At 39.4% G+C, this 12,749-nt stretch overlaps 1 protein-coding gene across 1 annotated transcript in view; it reads right to left on the bottom strand.

The window, feature by feature from the left end:
• The window catches only part of LOC306856768 (arf-GAP with coiled-coil, ANK repeat and PH domain-containing protein 3-like), a 73,445-nt gene that overhangs the window by 20,836 nt on the left and 39,860 nt on the right, over positions 1-12,749 (bottom strand). Inside the window, exons 5-9 of the mRNA XM_079396211.1 lie at positions 7,675-7,733; positions 7,383-7,566; positions 5,400-5,444; positions 5,220-5,315; positions 3,937-4,011 (exon numbers count right to left, since the gene is read on the bottom strand). Of these exons, the coding sequence (XP_079252337.1) occupies positions 3,937-4,011; positions 5,220-5,315; positions 5,400-5,444; positions 7,383-7,566; positions 7,675-7,733 (459 nt within the window). The remainder of the gene's footprint in view (positions 1-3,936; positions 4,012-5,219; positions 5,316-5,399; positions 5,445-7,382; positions 7,567-7,674; positions 7,734-12,749) is intronic.

Genomic DNA, 12,749 nt, shown 5'->3' with positions numbered 1-12,749 from the left:
CATATAGTAAGAACATGTAGTTAATTAATATTACTCAGTACTTAAGTGTACAATTACACTGAAACTTTTAATGTAGAAATAAAAAAACTATCACTTGTAGGAGTGGTTGTATGTATAAATTGTATTTGAATGTATTTTTAATGAATGTCATGTCTTCTATGCGCAAACCATTTATTTATTTATTTATATTTATGCTAAATTAAAATACTCCTTCACAATCTAGTTTCTATCCCTAACAGCACACATCTGAAATCATAACAGCTCTCGTGAGAACAGCAAACACATGAAGAGCGAACATGCCATGCATTGATTTGTTTGCAATATGAGTCTGGTCTAGATGGTCTATTGGTCTCAAACTCAATTCCTGGAGGGCCACAGCTCTGTACAGTTTATCTCCAACCCTAATCAAACATCTGATCCAGCTAATCAAGCTCTTCAGGATTACTAGTAACTTCCAATCAGGTGTGAGTTGGAGCTGGTTGAAGCTAAAGTCTGCAGAGCTGTGGCCCTCCAGGAATTGAGTTTGAGACCAGATCTAGACTGTAAGAGAGCGAAAGCATGGGAGAATTAATGAGAGAGAGAGAGAGAGAGAGAGAGAGCAAGTGAGGTGAACACATGTGTCTGAGAGAGAACAACATCAAAACACGCTGGAAAAACTCATTTTGTGATAGTTACATTTTTGCAGATTTGCTTTTTTACTCACAATGAAATATGAGTTTGCTAAGACTTTAAGTGTATAAACATGCAAAAAAAGAAAATCCATAAACAAATACTTTTTGGCTTTCATCAGAGCTGCATAAGCTTCTTAAAGCTGCACTGAGATGAAATTCCCCAGTGTCCCAGTGACACAAAAGCCAGCGGATGAGAGACCGGTTCGGCCTCACGCGGCTCTGACAGCCTCAAAACCCCTGGAAATGTTTCATGTTCTCCAAAAATTGTATTTAAACTAAAGTTAATCCACAATGCTGCTGCATAAACATCCAAAACATACATCAAACAGACACCGGCTGCTCTGAAAATGTCTTTTCCAGGGAAACGTTCTTGTTTACTGTCACTACAGGCAGTGGATGTGATAAATGCAGTGCTGTCCATGTGATTTTGTCATGTCCTCGTCTCCCCTTCTTACACACACACTCACACTGATTACATCAAACATGGCATGTGACGGCCATAAAGCAATTCTTTATAGATCACCAATCGATCTATCCCTAAGGCTGAGTGAACTGCCTCATTAAAATGCATTTATTGATAGACAACTGGAAGCCAGGAAGGAAAACATGTGTTCCTGTTGTAGCTGTAGAGCCTGACACTAGCAAGGAAATATGTGTTACCTAAACGCACAAATGGATAAAATCATCTACAAAATGCAGAAATATTAAACTTTATTCTATTTCATTTAAATCAAATGTATAGTATTCCAAAACAATTTAAAATTTAACACTAAAAACTACAATAAATAATTTCAAAATGCCACAAGTGAATTTAAGTGTCAGAATATTAGTGCTGTCAAACGATTAATCGGGATGAATCGCATCCAAAATAAAAGTTTTTGTTTACATAATATATGTGTATGTACTGTGTATATTTATTATGTATATATAAAAACACACACATACAGTATATATATATATATATAATATTTACATGTATATATTTATATTAATATAATTTATATTATATATAAACATTTTTTTTAAATATATACATGCATGTGTTTGTATTTATATATACATAATAAATATACACAGTACACACACATATATTATGTAAACAAAAACTTTTATTTTGGATTAATCGATTAATTGTTTGAAATATTGCAATATTTTTTTTTTATGAAATTAGTGCATAATAATATACACACACACACAAAAAAGCAATTAGCATTTTAAAACTAGATTAAGATTACATTTAACTGTGTTTTTAAATTATTAATGTTTTAAAAGGTTTACTTATGATTCATTTAAATGTGAGTGAGGCATTACATATAAGTCTATTGTCACATGGACAAAAATATACTTTTTATAAAACCCAAAATACAGTTTCACGGAATATTTGCAATTGTTACATTTTCTAAATGTTGAAAACTTAAATCCCAACATCTGCTGGAAAAAAGTAAATTTTGGACCAAACCAAGTGCAAAAACAAGCATTGTTAGCATTTGCTATGATTTGTTCGTGTATAGCCAAAACAAGAATTCATCCTGTGAATTAAGAGAAAACGGACTCACCTGCATCAAAGTCTGGATATGAGTGGCACAATCAGACAGTGAGGAGAAAGAGAAAGAAAATTCTAATTAATTACTTGGTTTTTCACTCTCTCTTTTTTTTTTTTTACAACATAAAACAGCATTTATTCATGAACGACAACACACCCCCATCATCTGGCTAATTGGGCACATTAGTTACGATCATTGCTACGTCCAGATCTCAACAATCAATGCAAATAGTCCTAGCGATGTCACAAAGTTATAAATCAATTTTAGAACTAGTTTCTGTCTTTACATCCAAATCAGATTCAATTTGAAAGTGCCCCTATTATGGATTTTTGAAAATGAGCTTTCATGTAGTGTGTAACGCAGTGAATGAAAACATCCTGCAAAGTTTTAAAACTGAAAGTGCACTGTGTATAAAGTTATTGTCTCTCAAAAGAAAGAGTCGAATCTGAATCGTTGAAATGAGTCGTTTTTAAAACGAATCCCAAACCGTTTCATGTTGACCACTTGTTGGTCTTTTCGCCGTGGTCTGAATGAAAATGCAAATTCATTCTTTGCCACTAGATGTCGCTTTGAGCGGTAAAAATATCTGTTTCCTCTGTAACGCTGTACACAAAGCAGCACTGCGCTCCCAAACGCTGCTTTATCAGGCATTACAGGCATGATGAAGTGAAAAGAGACCAATCAAATCAATCACCACAGATTAGCGTCACACAAAGGAGGGGCTTGGAAAAATTAATCGTTGAGCGAATCGTTTGGGAGTCGTTGAGCAAGTAAGATAAAAATAAATGCATATTATAAGACAATGAAAGTGTTTTTTGACCTTGCATGCATGTCAGTCTGTTGTTCAGGACTCCCAAAACCAAAATATGAACCTTTCATTACCCATAACATGGGCACTTTACATATGCTGGGCCAAATTAACTTGATTTTGCCCAGAAACGCCCCATCAGTACTACTGGAATCTGAACAAAGACGAGCCGAGACAAAGATTCAGGGTCAGAGGGAAAAGTCAGAGTGTTTCTGGCCCAGATCTGTTGGCTGCGATGCCCTGCTGGCTTGTAATGTGCTAGCAGATGGATGTTAGAGAGCGTGTGTGTGTGTGTGTGTCTTGAGGGCCAAATTCCCGGGGAGATCTGGACGGGACAGGACATCATGCTTTATTGATATGGTGATGAAGCACTTTGAACAAACAAACGACACAAACGGAGGTGAACATATGTAGCTGAAGCACATGAAGGGAGAGTGTTTCTTATATATGCATTATCGCTAGCAGCCAAGTTCAAACGCAAACTGTCACAAACCTGACAGCAAAGAGCTTGAGTGACTGGACAATATTATGACAGGAAGTGTGGAAATACTTCCAGGAAATAACTTCACCTGACACCCGATTCTCAGCAGAAAACCACTTTCTACTAGTTTTATTTTTAGGGTTAATAATTCAGTAGCCACCCTACATCTGTCTGATCAGATTTAACTGACGATCTGAGGTGGGAAGATTATATGGGACATGGGTTTCATATATTATTAGTGGAAACTGTTTCACATGACCCCTAAGGTAGAACGTTAGAAGAGGAGGAGGAAGAGACAACATTAAAATTTAACAGAAGAGAGCGGGAAGGTATCCGGCAGACAAGAAAGATAAAAGGCCAGAGGGGGAAGATGAAAGAAAAGAGATGGAAAATTAGGAGAGATACAGTAAAGAAAGCAGATGGTGTTCTCACTCGCTGCTGTATGGTGGCATGCTTGTGCTCCATCTCTCTCTTCTCCATAGCTGAGTCTATTACCAGCTGATCCAGCTGAAATAAAAATAAAACAAAGGTTAATGGAATACGTATTACAAGAAAATACTATTTCAATCTTTGTTTCAGTGTTTTTTGTTTAATTCAATGTGCTACTTGCTATTTTTGTAATTATTTGTTAAATATACTAGCAGTGTTTTGTTTTCCCATTACCACATTTTTCATTGTATATATATATATCGATTATTTTTCATCATATTTATAACAGATAGATTTTTATGAGCATTTTATTCTGTGTGTGTGTATATAGGTGTTTTATGATATTAATAGAAATTATATTTTTTGTATAAGCCTTTGTATAAACTAAAACTAAATTTGAGTTTTGTTGTTTTTGAAACAGTAAGTAGGAAATGCTTCTTTTAAAAAAGGAAATTATTATTTAAAAAAAGACTATAAATATTTATTAATATTTTAAATATATTTTTTACTTTAAATAGACTTATACATATTATTATTATAAATTGTTTATATTATTAATTTAATTATAAAATAAATATATTTAAATAAATCTAATTTAATTATTAATGATATTCTTATTCTTATATATTTTTCATTTGATTTAATTATATAAATTATTATAATTTGAAATTATATTTATTATTATATTATTTACTATTATTGTTGTTACTTTAGTTTTTAATAATAATAAAAATAAAAATACTTAACTTGAATACTTAATTTACTTTAATTGTGAATACCACAATACAGTGTGTTAATACTGATAAAAATAATGGTCTTTCTTTATTAAAGGTAACATGAAACTACATTATCAACACATTTAACCTTGATAATGTGACATGGCAAAACAACATTTATTAGGACACAATTCTAATTCATTATTATTACAATGGCCTTAACATCAGCAAACATTTCTGAGTCAGTTATTAAAGTAACTAATAGTAACATAATAAAACATTATGAAAAGAATAACATGCATGCATCGTGCACACTAAGACTTTATTAATTAGGGTGAATTATATTTCCAGCTTGTATTTAAGCCCGTCTCAGACAGATGCAACATGCCTGTCAACCCTCAAGGATAGACATTATCCCTCATTTTCACTCATTAGGCCTGTGTTAATTTGGAGCCTGGGGCTCGTCACCACATGGCCAGCATTAGGCGCAGGTGTCGGGGGAGAGCAGGTGAACAGAGGGCCCTAATGAGCTGCTGATCCTGGAGGAGCAGATGTGTAGCTCTATCTCACCTCAGCAGCCAGCTTCTTCATGTAGGGGTCGATCTCGTCCAAGAGGTTGAAGCCCTGCTGGAAGAGGCTGTACTGAGCCTGCATGAACGACAGCATCTGTGGAGGAGAGCAAACAGTCAACACTGAAAACTACAGAAAAGAGGAGAATGCTGGTTTATAATGGCATTTGAACCCACTCACCGAATCCAAAATTTCAAATTTCTTTTTGGCCTGAAGAACATTGATCTGAGCAACATATCAAGAGAAGAGCATAGGCATTAGTAGGTGCTTTTAACAAAAGGGATTCAAACCTACAACCTTTGGTTACCAACCCACTAAGCCATTTCACCACAAAGCTGTTATTTTTGATACAAACTATCCATTTTTGGCAGGGCAGAATCATGGTACAATGAGGCAAGAGAATCCTAACCATATTTGTAGTCTTTTTAGATTTTAGATTAGGAGGAAAAGCTATTCATGTGTCAGTGATCACACGTGACCTTGCTCCACACAGTGGCCGTTAGAGACACTACAACCTATTTTTTCACATATTAAATATATTTAACCGCCTCATGAAACAGAAATGGTCTCAGATATCAGTTTAAATTAAACTTATGACACAATATAATGGCTACTGACCATTTCTCTATTGTAAATGAAAAGCCCACCATTTGGCATTTGGTTTTTACCAAAACAGCCTTTGGTCACTTAACCAAAATAGCATAGCCATCACAGCAATCTTGTCAACCAACCGAGTTGCCTAAAAACAGAACATGGATGGGCAATAATATGGGGAAAACCCATAAAAACACAGGCCTCACAGGACACAGACGAGTACAAAGGAGGTCATGTTATGCTGTGAAATGAGAGCTAATGACGGCTGTTTAAAGATAGTGCAGATGGGAAAGAGCAGTCAGGTCTAATCCGTCAGAACGCTGCCGCGAGTCCTGGAGGCTGGCCAGCCGTTACAGAGTCAAAAGAGCATCCAAGACCGTCCAGAAAGCTTTTATGGAGAAGGAAAATTAAATGTTTGTGGCCTAAATTTCACCAAAAAAATTAGAACAATTTACACAACAGAGTTGTGAAACTAGACTTTTTTTTTTGTTTTTTTATGTTCCACACTGTAAAAAAAAAAGAAAAAAAAAGAGACCAATATGTTATTGCAACATGTATTTTTATATTATTTTAAAGGGTTACTCCTTGTGGAGAGGCTGACTCAGAACAGCCTACGCTATTTGCGTCCAGCAGATATTCTCCAAAATGGTGCTCGCTGAATCAGATGAGATGAATTGTTGAATAAAGTCGTTATTTTTATTTTCTTTGCATATAAAAAGTGTTCTCGTCGCTTCATAACAGTCAGATTGAACCACTGATGGCAGATGGACTATTTTGGCGATGTCTTTCATACTTTTCTGGGCCTTGACAGTGTTAATTGTTTGGCAGTCAATGGGACAGTCACAAAGTGTGTTTCGAAGACGAACAAAGCTTTTCCTTTTTGAACAAAGTTTTTGGAAACACAACAGTTGATGGTCCCCATTGACTTCCACAGTATTTTTCCCATTCTATGGAAGGCAATGGGGACCATCAACTATTTGTTTACCAACTTTCTTCAAAATATCTTCTTTATTTTTCATCAGCTTGCACTGGCTGCCAAATTCAAGGTACTGATGCTTGCCTACAAGACAACCACTGGCACTGCACCAATATACTTAAACTCACTAGTTCAGACCTATGCGCTATAGAAGCTTGCGTTCTGCAGGTGAATGATGCCTAGTGGTGCCATCCCAAAGAGGTACAAAATCACTCTCACGGACCTTTTCCTGGACTGTTCCCAGCAGGTGGAACGACCTGCCTATCTCAATACGAGCAGCTGAATCTTTAGCCATTTTCAAAAAAACATTTAAAGACGCATCTTTTTCGCCATCACCTGACCAATTAATACTAGCAAAAAAAAAAAACCTTGCAATGTGCTAGAATAACTCAGACTGGTCACATATTGTTGCTCTCTCGTTGGTCTGATTGCTTCTACTTTGTAAGTCACTTTGGATAAAAGCATCTGCTAAATGACTAAATGTAAATGTAAAGTGTTATGTCCCAAAAAAGATACAGGTTTGTAACAGCTTAAGGGGAGTAGATGGCAGAATTTTCATTTTTGGGAGAACTATCACTTTTGTTTTGAAATACCTGTAACACGTAGTCCAGGGCGAGGTGTCGGAAGCACTTCCGGGTGGTGACGAGGGTGCTGGAGGCCTCCTCCACCTCATGCGGTTTGTTGCGTGGTGCCTGTGCGTTCTTCACCTGGGCGATCTCCAAATCCTCCCGGACCTTATCAAACTGCTTCTTCGTCTCTTTAAACTTCCGAACATCCCTGCGTATTTACACATAGAGACATATTGCATGGAAAGATGCGTGCATCACAGAGCAGGAAAAGGGTTAAAAACAGAGAGAAGTTCGGGAGAAAGAATAAAGGACTCACTCCTTCACAAAATTATGCAACTGCTGCTTTACGGATCTCTGGGCCTGGTCAAACAGGATCTGTAAAAGATACAAAAGGAAAGCAAATGTATCTGTATCGAACAGAAGAATATTGAGCGAGTAGAATGGCATTTTGTATAAAGCAGGGGGCAGTGGAAAGAGGCGGAACTTGTCACAGATTGGGTAGGTATGATGTAGTGCAGCGGTTCTTAATCCTGGTCCTGAAACCAGTTTTTAGTTAGTAGCAATTGGCAGCCAAAGGCTTTGAAACCCATTCTGGCTGTAGGCTAGTTGAATACTAAGGGTGCACTTCTCTGAAATCAACAGCAGATGGCAGAGCAGCTGCAGGTCTGTTCCTGTAAACCCAAAAGACTGCACCAGAGCCCCACACCCATCTCTCACCCTCTCACAGTTGGTCACGGTGGGCGACTGCAGGTCAAGGGTTAAATAGGTCACAGATGCATTGCACACGATGGGTGCTGGGAAACAGTGGCATCTTCCAGGACACGACAGTCAAACACAGCATCATGCATGAGAATACGATCTGCACAACATGCTCATGGAGTCAAGCCCTGGGGGTCTTGCAAGTAAGGTTGTAAAAATGAATGCGTGTCAGTGCCAGGGTCTGTCACTGTGGATCATACATGATGTCAGCAGAACGAGACTAGAGGAAAAGCTTTACGCTGCAATCATCTCAATTTTGGTCACAAACGCAGCAGCTTTACGGCAGCGATAAGCTGCAACGAGAGCACATGTGACAGAGCATGTCACATGGAACAGGAGGGCAACATGTCTTGAGGGTAAAGCTGGCATGTGAGGGAGGAAGTGAGAGAGGGAGTACAGGGAAAAGCAGAAGCAGAAAAGCTTAGACATTCACATTTTGCTCAGTTCCATCAATTCCCAGCCTTTGCATTTTGCAAAGGACTAGACTAGAATCAGCGCTTTCCCATCCATCCACCTCAAATGTCCCAATTCTCTCTTCAGTGATGTTTGCTAAGTCAAGCATCACAATTATTGCTGCTCAGACTTAAAGGTATGAACATTTCCTGAACCCTTATGCCTAAAGTATACCCCAGTTTTCACATTTACACTAAATTTAGTATGAACCAGATTTTTCTCTGTACAGATTTACGCTCAGCTCACACTAATTAGTATTTCCATAAGGTGGCAACACTGACCCAACAGTAAAAACTCGACACTATAGACTGTAAAAAAAAAAGATGGATGATGAATCTCCATTCCTTCCAACATAATAATGATGTCATTAGGAGGCGGAGTCTGCACAGTCTTGATCATAAGGTGGAGTAGAGTTGTGACGTTCGCGAACGAACCGATTCTTTTGAACGGCTCATAAACATGAACGATGGGAGCCGAGTCGCGGCTGGTGGGGAGCCGTTCTTTCTGTCGTTCTTTTTTTCCTATGCGTGTTTCACACAGATGCACACAAATTAGCTCCTCCGCGAGACAGAACAGTTATAGGGGGAGGGGCGCACCCAGCGCAGGGGTGCTACTGCCTAACAGCATGATGATAGTTGTGCACGCATCCTTCACGTGAGTACTCCAGTGGAAAAAAACCCTGCGTGCCTCTGTCATTGGGTAGGAGCGGAGCCATGACTTGTGCACGCTGCCGTCACATGAGGTAATAATCAATATTTCAGAATAATTCAAACTCAGATATTGGTGTGTGATATCTGAGTTTTAATTATTTGACTACAAATCTCACCTCATCATTCCTCCCAGTGATTATTTCCAGGATAAACTGAGATGCCCCCAAGCTGGCTTCTTAAAACTGACTAAATATTTAAAAAGAGCTTTTGAACGGCTCTTTGAAAGGAACGGATCGCCAAGATCCGGATCCCCTCAAAGAGCCATAAATCCCATCACTAAGGTGGAGCCACGGTATCAAGGTCATGCCCATATTCCTGCAAACTCAATCATCAAATATAGGGATGAAATGGGTGTGCCTCACACGTCCTGAAAAGTGACGCTGCAGGCTCTTTGATCGCCCCCTGGTGGCCGGCTGCAGTACAGGTCATAAACCCCGCCCTTTCCATGTAAACGAATGAGACTTGAGTCAAAATAAAAAAATAAATTACACTTCCAATACAATTTTCTGAAATATGGTTTTGGTCATTTAAGCTAGTTGTTATCACGCTGATATATGTCCAATTTTTCGTTTTTGTGATAAGTTTCATTTTAGCTAGTAATTTGATGCTATAAAAATGGGGCGTGTCGTTATGGATGATTGGGTCTGCGGGAGTTTGATACCGCGGCTCCACCTCACGACACTACTGCGCAGACTCTGGCTCCAAACCAATCTTTACTGCACAAACTCTGGCTCCAAACCAATCTCTACTGCGCAGACTCTGGCTCCAAATGAACCTCTACTGCGCAGACTCAGGCTCCAAACCAATCTCTACTGCTCAGACTCTGGCTCCAAATGAATCGCTACTGCTCAGACTCTGGCTCCAAATGAATCTCTACTGCGCAAACTCTGGCTCCAAACCAATCTCTACAGCTCAGACTCTGGCTCCAAACCAATCTCTACAGCTCAGACTCTGGCTCCAAACCAATCTCTACTGCTCAGACTCTGGCTCCAAATGAATCTCTACTGCTCAGACTCTGGCTCCAAATGAATCTCTACTGCGCAAACTCTGGCTCCAAACCAATCTCTACTGCTCAGACTCTGGCTCCAAACCAATCTCTACAGCTCAGACTCTGGCTCCAAACCAATCTCTACAGCTCAGACTCTGGCTCCAAACCAATCTCTACAGCTCAGACTCTGGCTCCAAACCAATCTCTACTGCTCAGACTCTGGCTCCAAATGAATCTCTACTGCGCAGACTCTGGCTCCAAATGAATCTCTACTGCTCAGACTCTGGCTCCAAACCAATCTCTACTGCTCAGACTCTGGCTCCAAACCAATCTCTACTGCTCAGACTCTGGCTCCAAACCAATCTCTACTGCGCAAACTCTGGCTCCAAACCAATCTCTACAGCTCAGACTCTGGCTCCAAACCAATCTCTACTGCTCAGACTCTGGCTCCAAACCAATCTCTACTGCGCAAACTCTGGCTCCAAACCAATCTCTACTGCGCAAACTCTGGCTCCAAACCAATCTTTACTGCTCAGACTCTGGCTCCAAACCAATCTCTACTGCTCAGACTCTGGCTCCAAACCAATCTCTACTGCGCAAACTCTGGCTCCAAACCAATCTCTACTGCGCAAACTCTGGCTCCAAACCAATCTTTACTGCTCAGACTCTGGCTCCAAACCAATCTTTACTGCTCAGACTCTGGCTCCAAACCAATCTCTACTGCTCAGACTCTGGCTCCAAACCAATCTCTACTGCGCAAACTCTGGCTCCAAACCAATCTCTACTGCTCAGACTCTGGCTCCAAACCAATCTCTACAGCTCAGACTCTGGCTCCAAACCAATCTCTACGGCTCAGACTCTGGCTCCAAACCAATCTCTACAGCTCAGACTCGGGCTCCAAATGAATCTCTACTGCTCAGACTCTGGCTCCAAATGAATCTCTACTGGTCAGACTCTGGCTCCAAATGAATCTCTACTGCTCAGACTCTGGCTCCAAACCAATCTCTACTGCGCAGACTCTGGCTCCAAACCAATTTCTACTGCTCAGACTCTGGCTCCAAACCAATCTCTACTGCGCAAACTCTGGCTCCAAACCAATCTCTACTGCTCAGACTCTGGCTCCAAACCAATCTCTACAGCTCAGACTCTGGCTCCAAACTAATCTCTACGGCTCAGACTCTGGCTCCAAACCAATCTCTACAGCTCAGACTCTGGCTCCAAACCAATCTCTACAGCTCAGACTCTGGCTCCAAATGAATCTCTACTGCTCAGACTCTGGCTCCAAATGAATCTCTACTGCTCAGACTCTGGCTCCAAACCAATCTCTACTGCTCAGACTCTGGCTCCAAATTAATCTCTACTGCGCAGACTCGGGAAAGAAGTGGAGACGCGTCGTCCATCTTTTTTTACAGTCTATGGGATGAAACAATTCACTCGACTCACAATGCGATACGATTCACAAAACTGATTTTTTGAACAAAATGTTTTTTGAACAAAATGAGATTTAAGAAACTATAATTGAAAAGGTGTCTTTTTTGTTTCAAAATGCTGGAAAATGCGGCCTTTGTCAAATAACAAAAATTTTAAAACAAATCCCAAATCAAATAAATAAAACAAATGAAAGAAATCTCAATCTAACACCGTGTCCTAACTACACGCGGTGCGACAAGATTCCAGCGACAAGCAATTTAGATGTCCACACCAGACACGATGAATCAATCAAATATCACTGCTAATCAGAAGTGTGTGTGGGCGGGCTCTCTCTGGAAGTGCACTGCACTCGCAACGAAATGGATACGTTCATAATCTAATTCATAAATATTAAACCTTTTTAACATCATTAAATGTACATACTGAGTGACTGATAACATTTTTATGGAATAGAGTTTTTGGCTCACAGGGAGTTCACAATTTTAACGGTCATCTTTGCTTTAATTTATTTTCAAGATCTGAGGTGAATCTGTTGTTGCTTTCAGTATGGCTATAAGGTCATGCAAAATTATATTTAAACTCATATTAGACACGTTTAACTTTGATTAAACTACATAATCGCATGAGATTATCTACTGTCATATAGTTTGTATATTGTTGTTCCAGCTGCGAAAATGGAAAACGTTTCTAAATTTCGCATGTGGCCGTCGCGGCTAGTTAGGACAAAAACTCTGATTAACATGGAAAAGATACCATCACGTGTCGCGGCGTCGCGTCACGTGTAGTTAGGACACGGTGTAAGACTTTGCCTGTGCTCTATTTAAAATTAGAGGCAACCACTACATTTAAATCACGATCCAAACAAAGATGCTGCATACATGCAGCATGAGCGGTTTTTGATATTGTATAATTTTGAATTTCGAAGCAAAAACTGAATTTTGTTTCATTCAGATGCTACATAAAACATCTGAATGAAACAAAAACAGCAGGTGTGCTGCATTAAAACGTGCTGCATTCTCTCTCTGCCAGCAGGTGGCGCTTATGGAACAG

The sequence above is a fragment of the Barbus barbus genome (genome assembly GCF_936440315.1).
Source record: "Barbus barbus genome assembly, chromosome: 37".
Taxonomy (NCBI): domain Eukaryota; kingdom Metazoa; phylum Chordata; class Actinopteri; order Cypriniformes; family Cyprinidae; genus Barbus; species Barbus barbus.
The sequence above is the reverse complement of the archived record's forward strand: the minus strand, read 5'-3'. Positions and strand labels throughout refer to the sequence as shown.